The following is a 22,598-nucleotide window of genomic DNA, read 5'->3' as shown; positions in this document are numbered from 1 at the left end:
ATTACGACTATACTGTTTCACTCACATTTGTCGAAATGATGATAAGACCCAAATCCTTTTAAGAATAATTTCGAAAATGGAAGCTCATCCACACAAAACTATTGTTAACACGAACACGGCCTCTTTTCAGAGGATTCATCCCGCATTAGTTTTTCGGTATTCTCTTCTGACCAAAATAATAGGAAAAGCCTTTCGTGTCGGCTTGGGTTGTACTGCCACCTATGGGTTTTGTTAACCCCAAATTACGACCAAATTACCACACGGACGTTCCTTCAGGGTCATGGCTGGGAAATTCCAGCGGAGAGATGGCTGAGAAATTCGAGAGGAGAGGTGATTGCTCTTTTCCAATTAAGAGCTTTTGCGAAAAAAACGAACTGCAACCACAGAAGAATAAGACTGTTGAGGGTGGTGGATATTTTATTTTCTTAGTATTACCCATAACTTTACTATAAAAGGATCTCAAACAAAAATATAATTGCAGGTCACCGGAATGGAAAGTTTCTTGTGGAGCGTGCTCACTAAAATAATAAAATTGAACTCGTATGATTTATCGCAAGTATGAACATATTTCTATAATTATCACACTCTCTCCGGGTGCTTACCAATCTCCGTTAGCAGCTCCCACTCGTCCTGGAGAAAGGATCCATAGTGCCCCCGCTTGGCAATCGCCTGGGGGCATCCCAAGTTTATGTCCACCGCATCGCAGTGATCCTGCGCCGCCAGGGCTGCGTCCAAAATTTGTTGGGCATCGTTACCGCAAAACTGGATAACCAGAGGACGGTCGCCAGCACACGTTTGCAGAGCATCCTTCCGGTACTTGGGATCGGTGGCGAATAGGTTGGCATGATACATCGGGGTGTAACACAGATGGGCTCCATATCGACGGCACAGCATCCGCCAGGCCAGTTCGCTTTGGTCCACCATGGGTGCTACCACGTAGCGCGGAGATCCGAGGGTGGATCGATAGAAGTCATAGCCTCCAAGCTTTGCTGTCGGGGATGCCTCGCCGCCTTCATCGTTCACCATATTAACTACGTTATTAACTGGAAGAGTCAGAAGATAGGAAGATGGTTAATTTGGAAATAGATACTACAACCAACATCAACTCTCGATTACAATGATTACTATGGTCAGTAAAGTTAATTGATTTGCCAGGCCTGTTTTGGATTCTTCGGAGCTTGAAAATTAAGGTTGTGCAACTCATCGCAAATTTGAATTGACAAATATCCGCAATGCAGTCTAATATTGTGACCCATTTTTTAGCCGCTAGAAGGCTAGAAGGTAGAAGGGCTGGCGTCCACGCTCCCCAGGCACCCACGCACTTCACTGGAAAGCTAATTAGCGACACATTAGCGGCAACTGGGTGCGGCCAAGTGACTGCGGAAAGAGCCACGCACAGTTGGGCAGAGCCAAAGCCAACGCCAAACAAATTTACGTTGAGTTGTTGACAAAAAACGCACACACACGCTGGGCGGCGAAAATTACAAAAACTAAACTAACTAAAAAAAAGAATAAAAATGGAGTGTAAAGGATATCTTCGGATAAAATTTAACCACAAATTATTCTCGTATTATGGCATATTATGAATGGAAAATACATGGTGTTTTATAAAAATTTAATATCTTGTAAACTGATTTCCTATTAATCTGTATTGTCTGCCCTTAAACGCATTATCAAAATAATATGTTTTATTAATTTTTAGACCAATACTCCTTTATAAAATCTTCGCATATTTAAATCAAGTGAGACTATCTACTAGGATTTAGCATCTACTACGCCATGGACAATAAAGTATATTTTAGAGAAATAAATCCCGAATCAATACTAAAAATTTCACTTTTAATAAAAACTTTTCTCTCTTGTAATAGCCTGTTTGTTGCTTATAAGTCTCTGGTCCAATTAATTGACTCCGTCTGCCTGCATGGTGTTTTCTTTAGCATCTCCCCCTTAGTCATTTTACTTTTCCTCGGTTTTCGCTTTCGTTACTTGGGGCTTGGGCATGGCCCACTCAAAGAAGCGTGAAAATTGCGCTCTGAGCCAATGCACAGCAACTGCAACTGCAACTGCAACAGTAAGGCATCAATTGCGAGAAACACCATCAAGCACAACAAATGTGCACTAATAGAGTTATTTAAGTTGTGCCTGTCTTCAGAAAGATTAATCCCAAGAAACAAGATTTTAAACATAGGCTTTCGATTCGATTGCAATGAAAAGCACAACTAAATGCCGATAAATAATCCGATTGATAAGTCGGTTATGTAAAATATTTTTTAATTCCCAATAGCGCGCGTTGCAATACAATACTATTGTAATAATAGTATTATTAATAGTAATAGAAAAATAATACAGTAAAACTTGACTTGAAATGAAGTGTCACTGCCTTTCAAAGGTTATCACTTAAGTCTGTCCTAAAAAAGTTGTTCTTGTATACAAAAACATATTTGTATTGCTTTGTTTGTTAAATATAACATTTTATATTTTCATTCGTTGCCAGCCAAGCACTGCCCTAACTTTATGAAAGTCTCTTGGACACACCTAGGAAGGATGCTAAGCTCTTGCCAAAAAGAAAATACCATCCGCCCAACCCATGGGCAGCTTGCACAATAACTTGCATAAGTTGGCTCGATTGGAAATTTACTCGCCAAACACCCACACAGAAACAAACCCAAACTCAGACACACATCCACAAACCTGGCTTGAACCTCGAAAGTTTCTGCATTGAAAGTTTACTGACCGGAAACGGCATGCAATTTGATCCATGGAGACGGCAGGTTTCCTTCTTTTCTTCTCGACTCTTTGGCCAATTGTTTTTTGGGTTTTTCTACCCAGAACTCGAGGGGTACAAGGGTGTGTGGTATTCGATGAAATTTATTTAACTAGAACAACGCGTGGATGGTGATTTTGGGGTACATCAAGCATATGTACATATGAATGTATAATATTCTTAATCAGCATCTGACGGACCGTTCATCCGTCTTTCCGTAGAAACGTGCATCTCAGACGTGGATCGCAGAGACAATGTGATTAGTTCAGTTTAATATTAGCAATAATATTAGCTTTCATATTTAAATAGTCTGCGGAGTAATTAAATGATCTATTTCCTCAACTCGAGTTTTAATTTTTCTTTTAAAAGTAATCAAAATATAAAAGTTAACAGTGGCGTAGATAGCTTTTTGATATGGGGGGGGATATGACTCAGAATCTTACTTGAAAGCTTTGAGTTTTAAACTCCAAATATTCTACCCGATGTGACCTTTATTTCGATAGGCAACAGAGATAACCTTGGGAAATAAACAAACTGTTCAAATCATATAAGAACGTGGGCTTAGAGTCTTCGTTTTGAAATAACCCTGGCTTAATTTTCATTCAACCGAAACATAGTGATCTGAATGCACGCCATGGATCCGCGAGTTATAATTGCAGTTCTTTTGGTTTTGGTCCTGACAGGCTCGACTGTCGCCGACGAAGAGTGCTATGAACATACTGAGGTGATTGAGTGCAACGGAAGCTGTTTCGAAGTAGTTAAGCCCATGCTGGCCCACTTTCGGGAGTTGAAATCGGGCGCCGATAAAAGTAATGAACTTAAATACCAGTTGGTGAATATACAAAAAGAACTTCAAATAAAAGATGATCTAACAAGTGCCACAATTAAGAGTAAAGATGAACAAATAAAAGCATTGAAAGATCTGATTAAAAGCAACGATGCTCTAATAAAAGCACAAAGTGGCAATGAAGAGCTGATAAGGATTATTAAAAGTGAAATAAGCCAGAAAAACAATGAAATTAAAAATAAAGAAGCACTTATAAATTCATTAAGAAATCAAATAAACGAAAAAAGTGAGGATCTTAAAAAAGCTAGTGAGGAAAAAGATGAATTTAATAAAAAACTACTTAGTTGTTTGGACAATATTAATAAATCCAAGAATTCTTTGATGGAAAAAGAAAAGGAGATCCAGGAAAACAAGGAGGAGATTAAAAGAAAAGACGATATACAGAATAAAAGAGATGCAGAAATACAGGAGAAGACTGAACAGGCAAAGAGCAAGGACTTTCAAAATAAAAACCTAACCAGTCAAATAAATGTTTTATCCCAAAACTTAACTATAACAATTGAAAAACTTGGAAAGTGTGTTGACCCAAATCCTTGTAACAATGTCAGCAAGGACATATACCAAATAAGGCTTCCAGGAGTGAGTGCATTTGAGGCTCCTTGCAATGGATCTGGATGGATGGTAATTCAGAGACGGATGGACGGCAGAGTGAATTTTAATCGCAATTGGGTGGAATACAGAGATGGGTTTGGAAATTTGGCAGGAGAGTTCTTCTTAGGCCTGGAGAAGTTGCACCTCATAACTCAGTCGAGACAGCACGAACTGCTTATCCATCTGGGAAAATTGGATGGATCCACTGCTTTCGAAAAGTATGATAATTTCAGGATTGGTAGTGAGAAGGATTCCTATCCATTGCAATCGGTTGGAAACCCCACTGGAGGTGCAGGCGACACCCTCACCAAATACCATTTGAACATGAAGTTCTCCACTATTGACAGGGATAATGACGTGGCTTATAGAAATTGTGCTAGCTATATGGGTGGTGGTTTAATAACTGTGGATACAGGTATACCATATAATTATAATTTTTTAATATTTTAAAAAAGCTTCATACTTGAATTTACAGCAACCTAAACGGAAGGTTCTACAAAGATGGTGAAACGGAGGATGAGAATGGGATAATTTGGGGAAGTTGGCACGAATACGACTGGTCTGTTTCACTTACATTTGTCGAAATGATGATTAGACCCAAACCCTTTTAAGAACATTTTGGAATATGGAAACCCGTCTACATGAAACTAGTTGTCAACACGAAAATAAAGCTTAATGCGGAAATAATACCTGAGGAACACTAAGGGATTCCTCCGAAGATTCATCCGGCTTTAGTTTTTTGGTATTCTCTTCTGGCCAAAATAATAGGAGGAGCCTTTCGCAGCCAATGCCTGTGAGTAATTAAAGTTTAAATGGCCTGGAAACTTTTTCGCATGAGAACTGAAATAAAGTGCAGTCCTGGAAGAAGAAGGCGTGGGGGCTGGGACTGTGCTGCCAGCTGTGGGCTTTGTCATAATTACGCCCAAATTACAACCAAGTTACCGCACGGACGTCCCCTCAGGGTCATGGCTGGGAAATTCGAGCGGAGAGATGGCAGCGGGCAGACTTGCTATTGGGGCCTTTTTCTATTAATGGGTTAAGTGGGTTTGGCGGCTTCAAAAAAATCGATTTTTTTTATTTTTTTTTATAAAATTTTACAGAATTTTGAGAATATTCTCCCAAATTTTCAAATCGATTCGAATAATAGTTTCGGAGATGCAGTCCTGTAAAGGTGGACGCTCGAGGTCAGGAATAGGCAAACTTTAAGGGGGGTTTGAGACTTAAAAAAATTTTATTTTCAAAAATTTTTTATATAATAAAACATTATCTAAGGAATATCCTGTGCAAGTTTCATGTCGATCGGATTAAAGCTCGCTGAGATATCGATTTTCTAATTACTTTTTCTCTCTATATACTTTCAATTGCGTCTTTCTCAAAACTGTGTTTTCGAAGTCGGTTGTCGAGATTTCTCGAAAACTACTCAACCGATCTTGATCAAATTTTGCACAGGCTTTCGAGATACGATTCTCTAAAACGAAGGATTTTTTTTCGTTGATAGTTGTTATCAATCAAAAAAAAAAAAAAAGGTTCAAAAATTTTCACCAAAGTTTTAATTTTTTTTGCAAAAATGTGTCCCAAAAATCAAAATTTGACTTGTTTTTTTCCTTCGTTCAGTTTTCAGTTTTAGGTCTGTACTAAAAGAAAATATTTTGTTTTTCATTTTAGATGATTCTGTCCGGAATTGTGCTGTCAACGCGAAAGCACCTTTTTTCCAAGGGGTTATGGAAAATGACGTCTCAATGGCTGGTTGTTTAATATTTTTTTCTGAAAATTTCCGAAATTCTTCTTTAAATATGTATATTTAAGAAACTTAAAAGTTGCAATAATATTTTTCATTCTTTATATAAAAAAAATTTTTGAAAATAATCAATTTTTTGGCCGCGCAAACCGACCTAACCCCTTAAGAACTTTTGCGAAGAAATGCAACTGCAACATGAACAAGACTGTTAATGGCGGCAATGCAAATAAATTATGTATTTCATTATTATTATTAGCAGTTCTTGTAAAACTACAAAGAAGACAAAGATTAAGTTAACATTTCTATTTAAAATATTTTACTGTGTTGATTTGCTTATTTTATTCCCCAAATTTTTCAATCAAAACTCAATAAAATCCCGAAGAAAACATAAAAAAGTAGACAAACACTGGGCTCTGTTAATTAGGGTGAACCGCAAGCAATTGTATTTTGTTTGGAATTTGCTAAACCCGAGATGGCAGCCAGTAATTAAATCTGCGGCCGACACTGGCTTTCAATGCACTTTTCCTCAAGCTTTAAATTTCAGTAGTTTCGACCGACCAGGGACAATTAATAATTTCCGCACCAATTAAGATGGCCGGAGAAGAGCTTGGCCATGGCGGTCTCGTGGCTTTCACTGAAGATGGTACGATCTCGGAGTGGTGGGAGGCCGTCCCCCCAACTAACAGCTCATTGCATGTTGACTCTTCCATTTTCAGAATGGTTTTATGAACAAAACCGCACTGGGGCAGTGATGTTTATTTATTGTTAACCTTCCAGCACGTTGGGCGGTTGGACGGGCATTAAAAATGCAAAACTAAAGCTGAAAAAGCACGGCCTCGAATTAGGAATGAAAAATTATAAAAAAAAGAGAGTTGCATGATTGAGAATTTAAAATAATAAATAAATTTTATTAAAAATGTTTTCCCTAATCCCTGAAATAAAAAAATAGTTTTAGCAAAGAGCCACCTACCCACCCACGCAGAAAACAAAACATAAAAGACCCCAATTGAAGGAAACTCTATAAAAAACTGGTAATGCGAAAAAATGTGAATTAACTTGCTTTTCACTCAACGAGGCGTTAAATCCTTTCAACCCACTGAAGAGTGGGCGAGCGGCAGGGCAGGGCGGGATGGCTTCTCTGCTGAGTCTGCCATTTGAACTTTGGTGTTTTCTTCCCGTCAAATTCTTTTTGCGGTTTTGTTCTGTGGGTCTCCCTCAGAAACTTGGCAAGGATATTTGGATCCTTTTCCCGTTCTGCCCTGCTGAGCCCCATAGTGGCCAACACGGAGAGAAAACGTATTTCACAAGTTGTCAAAGAAAACCATTTTTTAAATATAACTTTCTCAGTGTTCTATTTTAGCTCCATTCCTGATCGGTCCCAGCTAGCTTTACATTTGTTTCGCTGTCTAACTTGTGGCGCGACAAGCGAAAAAGGACGAACGAAGAAGGACTCTGGAGACTGAGGACAAACCCACTGGAAACAGCTCCAAAATATGACCTCATTCGCGCACACACACATGGGTTTTCCGTGAGTTTTCCACGAATTACGCATACACTGTAGAGTTTTGCAAAAAAAAGGAGAGGAAAACACACAACAATTGCAATGGCAACGTATTGTTTCACTTACTCAGCAAGCGCAATGAAATTCCAAGTGGTCAAGGATGGCAAGGACGACCCACCCCCCGGCTGTGGTCTATTAAAGCGCAGGCTTGGCCAGTCCCGAACACCCTACCTCCCATCCAGCCGGCACATGCAACTGGCAACTCCCCGTGGCGTGGCAATCAAACTGAAAAATAAAGAGTCTCTTTGCGTGCTGCCACAAAAAAGTACCAAACCCCTCTAAAAGAAACCTCGAAATGGCCACAGAAAAGTACAAAATATTTAGTAGACTATTTTCAAGTGATTGACCTATTCCAGTGGCCATCGGTGTGTTGACACCCATGATGGAAAGCGATTACAGCCAAAAGAGGAGTGCAATTGTCCATGGAAAACTCTATTAATAGCTCTGTAATATAATTTCCATTTAAGAATTAATAAAAATTATAATAAATAAATAATTTTACTACCTAGTGAACTGTTTCGGATTGATTAGTTATTTGTTCTTAAGTCTTTTGTTAAAGAATCTATTTGTAACTACTAACTTTATTACCCATATCTAGAACTCCTTACCACCTCCTATTAATATATATTCGATAAAGTTCATAGCCCAGTCCTACATGTCTACCATATTTATGTCCACACGTCCTTGGATGGTCATAAGTAAGAACGTAATTTCCCCACTTTTCACCCAAAAGCCGCTGGTGAGACCCCCGAAATAGGCGAATGGGTTAATGGGTGGACTTTTGAGCCGCCCCTAGATGTCGCCACTTAATCAAATGCTGGCGGTACCACCTTCCAGTACTCTGTTTTTTACAATCCTGTCCCCCCACGACACAGTGAGAAAAATATTGCTTAGGCCCCTTGTGGCCTAAGCCACATGGCCACATAGGCCGCCTTGTGGCCTATGTGTACTACGTAGTACAATCCCATTGCTGACGTAATAAACCATAATAAAAGGCCGAAACGCGTAACAAGCCCGCATTGTGCCCATTTCAAGGACATTGAGTGAGAGAGACAGCTGCCGGGGCTCGGAAAGAGAAGGGATAGAGAAAGGATAGGGGGGAGCCGGCGGAGAATCGACAAAGATGTGGCGACAATTTGGCGTCCCTTGCTGGGCGTCTCCCCCTCCAGTTAGACACCATTGAAATAGGGCCAAGTTTCGAATGCAGCTCTCATCTTCGTCACTCTAGGATAAAGGACGTTTTTGTCCCAGCTCCTGCTTATATGCACATTGGACGACTTTTTTAAAGGTTCCATCGTTAACCTCCAGCCCTTGCAAATTGGTTTATTAATTAATTTTTGGGTGCCCTAGGTTGCAGATTGAAGGTTCCCGCTTTTTGGGCTTCCTGTTTTTTTTTTGCTCCATCCTTAGAGGAGGCGGCTGTACTTTAATGTTGTTTGCACACTTTTGATGGAATTTTATTACACACAGCTCATTAGGACTAATGATGCTTGTTGCCTGTCAGGCTTGATTCAGACCCAGTGTACACAGCAAAAAATAAGGTAAAAAGGGATAGACTTTCTAGTATTTATTTGGAATGGTAAGCACGCCCAAGAAAGATTCGATTGTCAAAAACAATCATTATACCATTATTTCTCGCTCTGTTCATAGCAAAACAGAAAACTTGAGACGAGGACCCGAACACGAGAGTGTGAGTCTGTAGGATGGATATGGTTCACAGATGCAGTGACGGTAATGAAGGGCCTGGCTGCTGGCTGGCCTTGTCTGCTCTGGGATACTATAAGCGGAGAGTGTGGATGGTAGCTGTGGGAAAGTGTGACTGTGTCCGCTGTCTGCCGAGTTGCCTTTGCACTTAATTATATTTAGAAGGCCAGACGATGACGTTGCCGGTGACGAAGGCAGCTAAGGCCATTGGGCCAAATTGAACGTGAATTTCACTGATTGACTGGTAGAGTGAGGCAAAAGACCTTGTCAACCAAGAATTTTTATTGAAAATTTTACAAAAATAAAAATTGTATATAAGGAAAGGAAATTAGTAGATCAGTTTATTAAAATCTGGATAACAAGTTTCCAACAGAAGCCTACTTCAAGATAAACATTATTTTGTGGGTAAATCTCCGAATATCCGTCAAAAACTGTATGGTACTGTAGGCTTAGGGGCTTAGGGGCCTTGCTTAATCAGGCAGAGGCCCTTATTAAGGGAAGAAAATCTATAAAAACTTCTACACAATTGAAAGCGTTTTCCTCGATTTGCAAACAACAAAAACCTTAAGGAAACCATAATTTTGTTTGTCAGTATTCGCAGAGTGAAAGGGTACATTGTATTCGAGTAAATGTTTGTAACAGGGAGAAGGAACCATCTCCAATATATATATTCTTTATCATTAAGTATAAGTGTAGTGATTGATTTCCCAAGTCGTAGGGAAACTGCTAAAGAAGACAAAGCTGTTAGGTTTCCCCGAAGATCAAAAAAAGCTCGAAGAACCAATTCATTTTAAATTATAATACAGAAAATTGCAAAAAAAAACTCCCGGTCAATCTTTGTTGCGAGGCACATTAATGATCACCTTTGGCTTTACTTATCGTACAAGTACGTTAGCACCAAGTTCTTCGATTTAAGTAAAGCCCGGCTGTGTTTTTATTCACCCGTAACATGGAGGCCTGGAAGCACGCCATGCACCTTCGAGTTATAGCTGCAGTTCTTTCGGTTTTGGTCCTGCCAGACTTGACTGCCGCCGACGAAGAGTGCTATAAAAATACAGTACCGGAAGAAGTAATTGAGGTGGTCGAGTGTAGTGGAAGCTGCTTTGAAATAGTAAAGCCAATCTTAAACCATTTTGTGGAGATGAAAATGGCCGCGGACAACAGCCGGTACTTAAAAGACCAGTTAAAGGATGTGATAAACGAAAATAAATTAAAAGATGAGCAAATAAACGCGCTGATCAGAAGCAGCGATGAGCAAAAAATCACAATAAACACTCTGACCAAAAACAACGATGCTCTAATAAAAGCACAAAGTGGCAATGAAGAGCTGATAAGGATTATTAAATGTGAAATAAGCCAGAAAAACAATGAAATAATGAACAAAGAAACGCTTATACATTCATTAAAAAATCAAATTTGTGAAGAAGAAAGAAGTGAAGATCTTAAAAAAGCTAGTGAGGAAAAAGACGAGCTTAATAAAAAACTTCTTAGTTGTTTGGAAAATATAAATAAAAACAAGAATTCCTTGATGGAAAAAGAAAAGGAGATCCAGGAAAACAAAGAGGAGATTAAAAGAAAAGACGATATACTGAATAAAAGAGATGCAGAAATCGAGGAGAAGACTGAACAGGCAAAGAGAAAGGACTCCCAAAATAAGGATCTAACCCGTCAAATAAATGTTTTATCCCAGAACTTAACTAAAACAATTGAAAAACTTGGAAAGTGTGTTGACCAAAATCCGTCACAACGTCAGCAAGGACATATACCAAATTAGGCTGCCGGAAGTGGGTGCATTTAAGGCTCCTTGCAATGGATCTGGATGGATGGTAATTCAGAGGCGGATGGACGGCAGCGTGGACTTTAGTCGCAATTGGACTGAATACAAAAATGGATTTGGAAATTTGACTGGAGAATTCTTTTTAGGCCTGGAGAAGTTGCACCTCATAACTCAGTCGAGACAGCACGAACTGCTCATCCGTCTGGGAAAAGTGGACGGGTCCACTGATTTCGTCCAGTATGATAATTTCAGGATTGGAAGTGAGAAGGATTCCTATCTATTGCAATCGGTTGGAAACCCCACTGGAAGTGCAGGCGATTCCCTCACAAAACGCCACCTAAACATGAAGTTCTCCACAATCGACAGGGATAATGACCTGGTTGAAGGCAGCTGCGCTAGCTTTTTGGGTGGTGGCTGGTGGTTTAATAACTGTGGACACAGGTACACCGTAAAAGTATAATTTTTTTATTTTAAAATTGTTCAGCTATTATCTTAATTTTACAGCTCCCTAAACGGAAAGTTCTACAGAGGTGGAAAAATGAATGGTAACTCATACGGCATCTACTGGGCCAGTTGGAACAATTACGACTATACTGTTTCACTCACATTTGTCGAAATGATGATAAGACCCAAATCCTTTTAAGAAAAATTTGGAATATGGAAACTCATCCAAACAAAACTAGTTTTAAACTCTTCTCTTCTCTTCTGACCAAAATAATAGGAGAAGCCTTTCGTGTCGGCTTTGGCTGTACTGCCACCTATGGGCTTTGTTAACCCCAAATTACAACCAAATTACCACACGGACGTCCCTTCAGGGTCATGGCTGGGAAATTCCAGCGGCGAGATGGCGGCCGGCGGCCTTGCTTTTGGGACCTTTTGCAATTAGGACCTTTGGCGAACAACACGAACTGCAACAAGAATAATACTGTTGAGGGTGCAGTTGCATGTGGCAATGCAAATTAAATGGTATCATATTTTATTAGTATTACTCTTAATTTTACCATAAAAGGCCGTCGAATTTTTTTAAAATTTTTGTACACATAAAAACGTATACAATTCTGACATCTTAAACAAAAATTTAATTTACCCCGCTTATTCAATTCAACGAAGCAAACTTAAAAATGTGTCCTGGCATTGGGTATATCACTGTGGTTGGAAGTCTACGAGGTGACGAACCTTAGTACACCATACTATATGCGACGATATAGTAGTATATAGACGAAGAATTTAAGATTTTCTGTCGGCGTAAGTCTGAACAAGCGCTACATCAAGCAAAATATATTGTTTAAATAAGATAATTTGTATCCAAACATTTTCCGAAAGTAGTTTTTATTCATTAAATTGAAGCTAGTGGGGGCATAGGAACATATTTTAATCACGTTTTTATATTGGTATGCTTTTAGTTCCGAGCCTCCTTCATAACTTTCATTGGATTTAACCAGCGGAAGCGTATGTCCCCATACATAACGACATTGACCCTATGTTATGTTTTATTTTATGGTCAGACCCACAACTTTTGAAACCTTGTTTAAATTTTATCGCTCTATTCGTATTAAACGAGTTGGCAGCTCCTATATCCGAAAAACAACAATGTATCGTTACCTTTTCATCTCTAAACTTTTCGCAAGCTTTTCCGATAGAAAAAAAATTCAAAATAAAAATTTTACAATACTTAATTAAAAAATTAAGACTTTCTATGTCCAACCTAAAATTTTACATTTTTCGGTCATTCCTCAACGCTTAATTATTCAGTTTTTATATTTTATCCTTTTACCCAAGACCTTTGTACTCTTTATCACAAAGTAAAAATTCATTAAATTTCGGTAGAATTTGGAAATAAAGAGAGTAAAATGTTACGAAAGAACAATTAACAGAAAAATATAGTTTTATTGCCGGAAATAGGAATAAAAACAAGTGACGTCACTTTCTAGTGGTTCCTAAAGGGTCAAAGCATATCCTGCGTACTCGTATGTATCAACCGTCGTCTGATTACTGTCCGGATTTTCAGCACCCACGCCGGAGTCTTGGTTTTCTTCATGCTTTGAATTCTCCTCGAACCGCTTGGCCTTGGCTCGACGGGATTTGATGAGGATTCCATGGCCGGGACAGTCTCGATCAGAGCTGTAGCATCTCTCCCTGCAGCAGACACGGCACAAACGAAATTCGCACTTGGAACCTTGTGGATTAGCGCACTCCGTGCAGTATTCCAGACGCCTCTCGTGCCGCATCTGAATCTGGGCATCTGTTTTGTTGGGTCGCCTTTGGCGTCTTCGCAGCTTTTTCATCCGCTTCCGAGAGATCTCGTTGCCGTCCTTGTCAAAGAACTGCCTCTTGGCTCGATTGGGATTCTCGGCCTCGCGCTCTTTCTCCGCAATCTTTTGGCGGTGGGACTCGGGTGAGGCGCGTATGTAGGGCTGACACAGCCAAGGATCTAGGGGAAGTTTCTACGGATGGAGGTTTCGAATACTAATTACTTAATTCAAAGTCGAGAGATGTTACGAGGCTCTTACCTCGGCACCCACGGTGGCATCCATTTCCTCAGGCTCGTATGGCAATTCGCCCTTGTGGTAGGGCTCGTATTTGGCCTTTACCCTTTGAACTACGTCGTTGAATTGCACTAACTGGTTGGCAGTGGCTAGGGTTTCCTTAAGCTCCGAATTTTGTCGGATATTCATACTGAAAATAAACGGGAAAACATGAGGAAAAATATTCAACAAAATTAAAAACATAAGTCTTACATGTGGTGGAAGAGCTTGAAGAGATGGCCCCTTATGTAGGAGCTGGGACAGGGATAGAGGTCCACAAATTCTAAGTACTCCTTGGCCATGTGCCAGACGGGTGGAGCCAGCCCCTGGAAGATGGCTGGGTTGTGTAGATTTCCCTCGGCGCTCATCACCCCATCGACGCCCGTTTCCTCCAGACACCGGTGCACGTCCTCCAGGCCGAGTATATTTCCGTTGGCGAACATGGGAATTTTGATGTGTTGCCGCACCTCCTTGATGTAACTCCAATCAGCGACACCTGTCAAAGGACCCTTCTGCTCCCTAGTCCTGCCGTGGACGGTAAGGAGCTGACACCCGGCAGCCTCCAGCATTTGGGCATATCGGATTGTCTTGGCGCGGTCCTCGAAAATGCGAATTTTGCAGGTCACCGGTATGGAAAGTTTCTTGTGGAGCGTGCTCTCTAAAATAATAAAATTGAACTCGTATGATTTATCGCAAGTATGAACATATTTCTATAATTATCACACTCTCTCCGAGTGCTTACCAATCTCCGTTAGCAGCTCCCACTCGTCCTGGAGAAAGGATCCATAGTGCCCCCGCTTGGCAATCGCCTGGGGGCATCCCAAGTTTATGTCCACCGCATCGCAGTGATCCTGCGCCGCCAGGGCTGCGTCCAAAATTTGTTGGGCATCGTTACCGCAAAACTGGATAACCAGAGGACGGTCGCCAGCACACGTTTGCAGCGCATCCTTCCGGTACTTGGGATCGGTGGCGAATAGGTTGGCATGATACATCGGGGTGTAACACAGATGGGCTCCATATCGACGGCACAGCATCCGCCAGGCCAGTTCGCTTTGGTCCACCATGGGTGCTACCACGTAGCGCGGAGATCCGAGGGTGGAGCGATAGAAGTCATAGCCTCCAAGCTTTGCTGTCGGGGATGCCTCGCCGCCTTCATCGTTCACCATATTTACTACGTTATTAACTGAAAGAGTCAGAAGATAGGAAGATGGTTAATTTGGAAATAGATACTACAACAACATCATCTCTCGATTATAATGATTACTATGGTCAGTAAAGTTAATTGATTTGACAGGCTTGTGGCTTTGGATTGTTCAGAGCTTGAAAATTAAGGTTGTGCAACTCATCGCAAATTTGAATTGACAAATGTCCGCAATGCAGTCTAATATTGTGACCCATTTTTTAGCCGCTAGAAGGCTAGAAGGTAGAAGGGCTGGCGTCCATGCTCCCCAGGCACCCACGCACTTCACTGGAAAGCTAATTAGCGACACATTAGCGGAAACTGGGTGCGGCCAAATGACTGCGGAAAGAGTCACGCACAGTTGGGCAGACCCAAACCCAAAGCCAACGCCAAACAAATTTACGTTGAGTTGTTGACAAAAAACGCACACACACGCTGGGCGGCGAAAATTACAAAAATTAAACCGAAAAGTTATGAAAAAAGGAAAAAATGGAGTGTAAAGGATATCTTCGCATAAAGTTGAATGAAAAATACATGGTGTTTTATAAATATTTAATACCTTGTAAACTGATTTCTTTATACAATACTTCTTTATAAAATCTTCGCAGATTTAAATCTAGTGAGACTATCTACTAGGATTTAGCATCTACTACGCCATTGACGATAAAGTATATTTTAGAGAAAAAAATCCCGAATCAATACTAAAAATTTCACTTTTAATAAAAACGTTTCTCTCTTGTAATAGCCTGTTTGTTGCTGGTAAGTCTCTGGTCCAATTAATTGACTCCGTCTGCCTGTATGGTGTTTTCTTTAGCATCTCCCCCTTCGTCATTTCACTTTTCCTCGGCTTTCGCTTTCGTTATTTGGGGCTTGGGCTTGGCCCACTCAAAGAAGCGTGAAAATTGTGCTCTGAGCCAATGCACAGCAACTGCAACTGCAACAGCAACAGTAAGGCATCAATTGCGAGAAACACCATCAAGCACAACAAATGTGCACTAATAGAGTTATTTAAGTTGGGCCTGTGTTCAGAAACCTTAAGCACAAGAGACAAGGTTTTAAACTTAGGCTTTCGGTTCGATTGCAATGAAAAGCACAAATAAATGCCGATAAATAATCCGATTGATAAGTCGGTTATGTAAAATATTTTTTAATTCCCAATAGCGCGCGTTGCAATACAATACTATTGTAATAATAGTATTATTAATAGTAATAGAAAAATAATACAGTAAAACTTGACTTGAAATGAAGTGTCTCTGCCTTTCAAAGGTTATCACTTAAGTCTGTCCTAAAAAAGTTGTTTTTGTATACAAAAACATATTTGTATTGTTTCGTTTGTTAAATATAACATTTTATATTTTCATTCGTTGCCAGCCAAGCACTGCCCTAACATTATGAAAGTCTCTTGGACACACCTAGGAAGGATGCTAAGCTCTTGCCAAAAAGAAAATACCATCCGCCCAACCCATGGGCAGCTTGCACAATAACTTGCATAAGTTGGCTCGATTGGAAATTTACTCGCCAAACACCCACACAGAAACAAACCCAAACTCAGACACACATCCACAAACCTGGCTTGAACCTCGAAAGTTTCTGTATTGAAAGTTTACTGACCGGAAACGGCATGCAATTTTATCCGTGGAGACGGCAGGTTTCCTTCTTTTCTTCTCGACTTTTTTGGAATGGTTTTTTGGGTTTTTCTACCCAGAACACGAGGGGTACAAGGGTGTGTGGTATTCGATGAAATTTATTTAACTGGAACAACGTGTGGATGGTGATTTTGGGGTACATCAAGCATATGTACATATGAATGTATAATATTCTTAATCAACATCTGACGGACCGTTCATCCGTCTTTCCGTAGAAACGTGGATCTCAGACGTGGATCGCAGAGACAATGTGATTAGTTCAGTTTAATATTAGCAACTTTCATATTTAAATAGTCTGCGGAGTAATTAAATGATTTCCTCAACTCGAGTTTTAATTTTTCTTTTAAATGTAATCAAAATATAAAAGTTAAATTCTTAATTGAAAGCTTTGAATTTAAAAAATTTTGAAAAACTCCAAATATTCTACCCGATGTGGCCTTTATTCCGATGGACAAGAGAGATAACCTTGGGAAATACCCAAACTGTTCAAATCATATAAGAACATGGGCACAGAGTCTTCGTTTTGAAATAACCCCGGCTTAGTTTTCATTCAACCGAAACATAGTGATCTGAAAGCACGCCATGGAACCGCGAGTTATACTTATAGTTTCAATTATCTCGGTTTTGGTCCTGACAGACTTGACTGTCGCCGACGAAGAGTGTTACCAAAAAGCAGTTGAAGTTGTTCAGCCAATATTAAACCATTTTGTGGAGTTGAAAATGGCCGCGCATAACAGCCAGTTAAAAGATTTGATAAATAAAATTAATATAAAAGATGAACAAATAAAGGCGCTGATTGAAAGCAGCGAAGAGCAAAAAAACACAATAAACACTCTGACCAAAAACAACGATGCTCTGATAAAAGCACAAAGTGGCAATGAAGAGCTGATAAGGATTATTAAAAGTGAAATAAGCCAGAAAAACAATGAAATAAATTCATTTAAAACTCAAATTTGTGAAGATCTTAAAAAAGCTAGTGAAGAAAAAGACTATTTTAATATTAAACTACTTAGTTGTTCGGACAATATTAATAAAAACAAGAATTCTTTGTTGGATAAAAATGTTGGAGAAATCCAGGAAAAGACTGATCAGGCAATGAGCAAGGAATCCCAAAATAAGGACCTAACCAGTCAAATAAATGTTTTACCCCAAAACTTAACTAAAACAATTGAAAATGTTGGAAAATGTGATGAAATAAGCCCTTGCCCCACTGCCAGCAAAGGCCTATTCCATATAAAGCATCCGGAAGTGAGTGCATTTGAGGCTCCTTGTAATGGATCTGGATGGATGGTAATTCAGAGACGGATGGACGGCAACGTGGACTTTGATCGCAATTGGACGGAATACAGAGATGGGTTTGGAAATTTGAGAGGAGAGTTCTTCTTAGGCTTGGAGAAGGTGCACCTCATAACTCAGTCGAGGCAGCATGAACTGCTTATCCGTCTGGGAAAAGTGAACGGGTCCACTGATTTCGTCCAGTATGATAATTTCAGGATTGGTAGTGAGAAGGATTCCTATCCATTGGAATCGGTTGGAAACCCCACTGGAGGTGCAGGCGACTCCCTTATAGAACACCATTTGAACATAAAGTTCTCCACTATTGACAGGGATAATGACGTGGCTTGTAGAAATTGTGCTAGCTATATGGGTGGTGGCTGGTGGTTTAATAACTGTGGATACAGGTATACCGTAAAATTATAATTTTTTAATATTTTAAAAAGCTTCATACTTGAATTTACAGCAACCTAAACGGAAGGTTCTACAAAGATGGTAAAACGGACGATGAGAATGGGATAATTTGGGGAAGTTGGCACGAATACGACTGGTCTGTTTCACTTACATTTGTCGAAATGATGATTAGACCCAAACCCTTTTAAGAACATTTTGGAATATGGAAACCCGTCCACACAAAACTAGTTGTAAACACAAAAATGAAGATTAATGCGGATAAAAAACAAAAACATTAAAATAAAATATATATGCGTATATTGCGGTGGGTGTCCTTGGGGCTTCAAACTCGATTAGGATTTGGGAAAGAAATACCTGAGAAACAGTAAGGGATTTTTCAGACGATTCATCCGGCATTAGGTTTTCGGTATTTTCTTCTGGCCAAAATAATAGGAGGAGCCTTTCGCAGCCAATGCCTGCGAGTAATTAAAGTTTAAATTGCAGGGAAACTTTTTCGCAAGAACGGAAATAAAGTGCAGCCCTGGAAGAAGTAGGCGTGGAGGCTGGGACTGTGCTGCCAGCTGTGGGCTTTGTCATAATTACGTCCAAATTACAACCAAGTTACCGCACGGACGTCCCCTCAGGGTCATGGCTGGGAAATTCGAGCGGAGAGATGGCGGCGGGCGGACTTGCTTTTGGGGCTTTTTGCAATTAAGAACTTTTGCAACGAACAAATGCAACTGCAACATGAACAAGACTGTTAATTGCGGCGAATTAACATTTCTATTTAAATATTTTGCTGTGTTGTTTTGCCTATTTTATTCCCCAACTATTTCTATCAAAACTCAATAAAAAAAAACCTAAAAGAAAACCTTAAAAAGTGGCCAAACACTGGGATCTGTTAATTAGGGTGAACCGCAAACAATTGTATTTTGTTTGGAATTTGCTAAACCCGAGATGGCAGCCAGTAATTAAATCTGCGGCCGACACTGGCTTTCAATGCATTTTTACTCCAGCTTTCAATTTATTTAGTTTCGACCGACCAGGGACAATTAATAATTTCCGCACCAATTAAGATGGCCGGAGAAGAGCTTGGCCATGGCAGTTTCGTGGCTTTCACTGTAGATGGTACGATCTCGGGGTGGTGGGAGGCAGTCCCACCCGACTAACATCTCATTGCATGTGGGCTCTTCCATTTTCAGAATGGTTTTGGATTTATGAACAAACCCGCACTGGGGCAGTGATGTTTATTTATTGTTAACCTTCCAGCACGTCGGGCGGTTGGACGGGCATTAAAAATGCAAAACTAAAGCTAAAAAAGTTTGCTAGCAACAGCCTCAAATGTAGGAATGAAAAATATGTTTTTAAAAGGAGAGTTGCATGATTGAGAATTTAAAAAAAAAATAAATTTTATTAAAAATGTTTTCCCTAATCCCTGGAATAAACAAATAGTTTTAGCAAAGAGCCACCTACCCACCCACGCAGAAAACAAAACATAAAAGACCCCAATCGAAGGAAACTCAATAAAAAACTGGTAATGCGAAAAAATGTGAATTAACTTGCTTTTCACTCAACGAGGCGTTAAATCCTTTCAACCCACTGAAGAGTGGGCGAACGGCAGGGCAGGGCGGGATGACTTCTCTGCTGAGTCTGCCATTTGAACTTTGGCGTCGTCTTCCCGTCAAATTCCTTTTTGCGGTTATGTTCTGTGGGTCTCCCTCAGAAACTTGGCAAGGATATTTGGCTCCTTTTCCCGTTCTGCCCTGCTGAGCCCCTTACTGGCCAACATGGAGAGAAAACGTATTTCACAAATTGTGTTCTATTTTAGCTCTATCCCTGATCGTCCCAGCTAGCTTTACAATAGTTTCGCTGTCTAACTTGTGTCGCGACAAGCGAAAAAAGGACGAACGACGAAGGACTCTGGAGACTGAGGACAAGCCCACTAGAAACAGCTCCAAAATATGACCTCATTCACGCACACACACATGGGTTTTTCGTGAGTTTTCCACGAATTACGCATACACTGTAGAGTTTTGCAAAAAAAAAAGGAGAGGAAAACACACAACAATTGCAATGGCAACGTATTTTTTCACTTACTCAGCAAGCGCAATGAAATTCCAAGTGGTCAAGGATGGCAAGGACGACCCACCCCCCGGCTGTGGTCTATTAAAGCGCAGGCTTGGCCAGTCCCGAACACCCTACCTCTCGTCCAGCCGGCACATGCAACGGGCAACTCCCCGTGGCGTGGCAATCAAACTGAAAAATAAAAAGTCTCTTTGCGTGCTGCCACAAAAAAGCACCAAACCCCTCTAAAAGAAACCTCGAAATGGCCACAGAAAAGTACAAAATATTTAGTAGATTATTTTCAAGTGATTGACCTATTCCAGTGGCCATCGGTGTGTTGACACCCATGATGGAAAGCGAGTAAAGCCAAAAGAGAAGGGCAATTGTCCATGGAAAACTTTGTTAATAGTTCTGTAATATAATTTCTATTTAAAAATTAATAAAAATTATAATAAATAACTTTACTACCTAGTGAACTGTTTCGGCTTGGTTAGTTATTTCTTCTTAAGTCTTTTGTTAAAGAATCTATTTGTAACTACTAACTCTTTTATTGATTTAGTTACTCCTTTCGAGCGAACCATATCTAGAACTCCTTACCACCTCCTATTAATATATATTCGATAAAGTTCATAGCCCAGTCCTACATGTCTACCATATTTATGTCCACACGTCCTTGGATGGTCATAAGTAAGAACGTAATTTCCCCACTTTTCACCCAAAAGCCGTTGGTGAGACCTCCGAAATAGGCGAATGGGTTAAAGGGTGGACTTTTGAGGCGCCCCTAGATGTCGCCACTTAATCAAATGCATAGCCCCACCCCCAGGATCTGCCCCTTAGTTTTTGGAGCTCCGTTACGTCGTCTGGCATTTCTTATGCAAGCGGGTCAAAGTCAGGGCACTTGGCCCAGCTGGCGGTACCACCTTCCAGTACTCTGTTTTTTATGATCCTGTCCCCCACGACACAGAGAGAAAAATATTGCTTAGGCTCCAGTATTGTAATCTGAGTTTGATGATCTAGTAGTATTCACTAGTATACTACTAGTATACATTTTTCTTAATTATATTATGTGAGAGTGAGAGATCTGACTTTAAAGAACACCCATTTTGGCCAAGGTGCATCCTTCTGCTCCTGCCCGCCTTGTGGCCTATGTGTACTACGTAGTACAGTCCCATTGCTGACGTAATAAACCATAATAAAAGGCCGAAACGCGTAACAAGCCAGCATTGTGCCCATTTCAAGGACATTGAGTGAGAGAGACAGCTGCCGGGGCTCGGAAAGAGAGTCAAAGGATAAGGGGGAGCCGGCGGAGAATCGGCAAAGATGTGGCGACAATTTGGCGTCCCTAGCTGGGCGTCTCCCCCTCCAGTTAGGCACCATTGAAATAGGGCCAAGTTTCGAATGCAGCTCTCATCATCGTCACTCTAGGATGAAGGACCTTTTTGTCCCGGCTCCTGCATATATGCACATTGCGATGGACGACTTTGTTAAAGGTTTCATCGTTAACCTCCAGCCTTTGCAAATTGGTTTATTAATTAATTTTTGGGTGCCCTAGGTTGCAGATTGAAGGTTCCCGCTTTTTGGGCTTCCTGTTTTTTTTTCTCCATCCTTAGAGGAGGCGGCTGTACTTTAATGTTGTTTGCACACTTTTGATGGAATTTTATTACACACAGCTCATTAGGACTAATGATGCTTGTTGCCTGTCAGGCTTGATTCAGACCCAGTGTACACAGCAAAAAATAAGGTGAAAAGGGAAGGATTTTTTAGTATTTATTTGGAATGGTAAGCACGCCCAAGAGAGATTCGATTGACAAAAACATTTATTATTCCATTATTTCTCGCTCTGTTCATAGCAAAACAGAAAACTTGAGACGAGGACCCGAACACGAAAGTGTGAGTCTATAGGATGGATATGGTTCACAGATGCAGTGACGGTAATGAAGGGCCTGGCTGCTGGGTGGCCTTGTCTGCTCTGGGATACTATAAGCGGAGAGTGTGGATGGTAGCTGTGGGAAAGTGTGACTGTGTCCGCTGTCTGCCGAGTTGCCTTTGCACTTAATTATATTTAGAAGGCCAGACGATGACGTTGCCGGTGACGAAGGCAGCTAAGGCCATTGGGCCAAATTGAACGTGAATTTCACTGATTGACTGGTAGAGTGAGGCAAAAGACCTTGTCAACCAAGAATTTTTATTGAAAATTTTACAAAAATAAAAATTGTATATAAGGAAAGGAAATTAGTAGATCAGTTTATTAAAATCTGGATAACAAGTTTCCAACAGAAGCCTACTTCAAGATAAACATTATTTTGTGGGTAAATCTCCGAATATCCGGTAAAAACCGTAGGCTAGGAGCTTTGCTTGATCAGGCAGAGGCCCCTATTAAGAGAGGGAAATCTATTAAAACTTCTAGACAATTGAAAGCGTTTTCCTCGATTTGCAAACAACAAAAACCTTAAGGAAACCATAATTTTGTTTGTCAGTATCCGCAGAGTGAAAGGGTACGTTGTATTCGAGTAAATGGTTGTAACAGGGAGAA

At 40.4% G+C, this 22,598-nt stretch overlaps 5 protein-coding genes across 6 annotated transcripts; 3 read left to right on the top strand and 2 right to left on the bottom strand.

The window, feature by feature from the left end:
- Window positions 1-399: 399 nt before the first annotated feature.
- On the bottom strand, window positions 400-2,872 carry LOC6505547 (tRNA-dihydrouridine(16/17) synthase [NAD(P)(+)]-like). The gene is made up of 3 exons (XM_044716118.1): window positions 2,735-2,872; window positions 603-1,043; window positions 400-518 (listed from the first exon to the last, which is right to left on the bottom strand). The coding sequence occupies exons 2-3, from the start codon at window positions 1,024-1,026 to the stop codon at window positions 460-462; spliced, it is 483 nt and encodes a 160-aa protein (XP_044572053.1). The 5' UTR covers window positions 1,027-1,043; window positions 2,735-2,872; the 3' UTR covers window positions 400-459.
- A 473-nt stretch (window positions 2,873-3,345) lies between these two features.
- Window positions 3,346-6,805, top strand: LOC26515364 (angiopoietin-related protein 7). Of its 2 annotated transcripts, XR_006507398.1 has the most exons (3): window positions 3,346-4,617; window positions 4,678-4,995; window positions 5,868-6,795. XR_006507398.1 is itself a non-coding variant. In XM_044716117.1 (2 exons), the coding sequence occupies exons 1-2, from the start codon at window positions 3,390-3,392 to the stop codon at window positions 4,683-4,685; spliced, it is 1,236 nt and encodes a 411-aa protein (XP_044572052.1). In that variant the 5' UTR covers window positions 3,346-3,389; the 3' UTR covers window positions 4,686-6,805. The 2 variants fall into 2 exon arrangements, 1 of the variants encoding a protein (XP_044572052.1); XM_044716117.1 differs by having other exon boundaries at window positions 4,678-6,805.
- Window positions 6,806-10,154: 3,349 nt separating this feature from the next.
- LOC26513793 (fibrinogen-like protein 1) lies at window positions 10,155-12,059 on the top strand. Its single transcript, XM_014905139.2, has 3 exons — window positions 10,155-10,372; window positions 10,929-11,423; window positions 11,487-12,059. The coding sequence occupies exons 1-3, from the start codon at window positions 10,155-10,157 to the stop codon at window positions 11,623-11,625; spliced, it is 852 nt and encodes a 283-aa protein (XP_014760625.1). The 3' UTR covers window positions 11,626-12,059.
- An 820-nt stretch (window positions 12,060-12,879) lies between these two features.
- Window positions 12,880-14,690, bottom strand: LOC6505536 (tRNA-dihydrouridine(16/17) synthase [NAD(P)(+)]-like). Its single transcript, XM_001964927.3, has 4 exons — window positions 14,250-14,690; window positions 13,721-14,165; window positions 13,493-13,658; window positions 12,880-13,426 (listed from the first exon to the last, which is right to left on the bottom strand). The coding sequence occupies exons 1-4, from the start codon at window positions 14,671-14,673 to the stop codon at window positions 12,920-12,922; spliced, it is 1,542 nt and encodes a 513-aa protein (XP_001964963.1). The 5' UTR covers window positions 14,674-14,690; the 3' UTR covers window positions 12,880-12,919.
- Window positions 14,691-16,483: 1,793 nt separating this feature from the next.
- Window positions 16,484-18,329, top strand: LOC116656017 (fibrinogen-like protein 1). The gene is made up of 2 exons (XM_032455129.2): window positions 16,484-18,015; window positions 18,075-18,329. Exons 1-2 carry the CDS (start codon window positions 16,916-16,918, stop codon window positions 18,208-18,210), a joined length of 1,236 nt encoding a protein of 411 aa, XP_032311020.2. The 5' UTR covers window positions 16,484-16,915; the 3' UTR covers window positions 18,211-18,329.
- The last annotated feature ends 4,269 nt before the right edge of the window (window positions 18,330-22,598 follow it).

The sequence above is a fragment of the Drosophila ananassae genome, chromosome 3R (assembly GCF_017639315.1).
Source record: "Drosophila ananassae strain 14024-0371.13 chromosome 3R, ASM1763931v2, whole genome shotgun sequence".
Lineage (NCBI taxonomy): Eukaryota > Metazoa > Arthropoda > Insecta > Diptera > Drosophilidae > Drosophila > Drosophila ananassae.
This window is presented reverse-complemented; position numbering and strand designations above follow the sequence as displayed.

Coding starts and splice junctions, on each gene's coding strand:
- LOC26513793 (XM_014905139.2), top strand. CDS start 10,155: ATGGAGGCCTGGAAGCACGCCATGCACCTTCGAGTTATAGCTGCAGTT. Junction 10,373..10,928: donor ATGGCCGCGGACAACAGCCG/GTACTTAAAAGA, acceptor AAACTTGGAAAG/TGTGTTGACCAAAATCCGTC. Junction 11,424..11,486: donor TTTAATAACTGTGGACACAG/GTACACCGTAAA, acceptor TTAATTTTACAG/CTCCCTAAACGGAAAGTTCT.
- LOC6505536 (XM_001964927.3), bottom strand. CDS start 14,673: ATGGTGAACGATGAAGGCGGCGAGGCATCCCCGACAGCAAAGCTTGGA. Junction 14,166..14,249: donor GGAGCTGCTAACGGAGATTG/GTAAGCACTCGG, acceptor TTATTATTTTAG/AGAGCACGCTCCACAAGAAA. Junction 13,427..13,492: donor ATGCCACCGTGGGTGCCGAG/GTAAGAGCCTCG, acceptor CTCCATCCGTAG/AAACTTCCCCTAGATCCTTG.
- LOC26515364 (XM_044716117.1), top strand. CDS start 3,390: ATGCACGCCATGGATCCGCGAGTTATAATTGCAGTTCTTTTGGTTTTG.
- LOC116656017 (XM_032455129.2), top strand. CDS start 16,916: ATGGAACCGCGAGTTATACTTATAGTTTCAATTATCTCGGTTTTGGTC. Junction 18,016..18,074: donor TTTAATAACTGTGGATACAG/GTATACCGTAAA, acceptor TTGAATTTACAG/CAACCTAAACGGAAGGTTCT.
- LOC6505547 (XM_044716118.1), bottom strand. CDS start 1,026: ATGGTGAACGATGAAGGCGGCGAGGCATCCCCGACAGCAAAGCTTGGA. Junction 519..602: donor GGAGCTGCTAACGGAGATTG/GTAAGCACCCGG, acceptor TTATTATTTTAG/TGAGCACGCTCCACAAGAAA.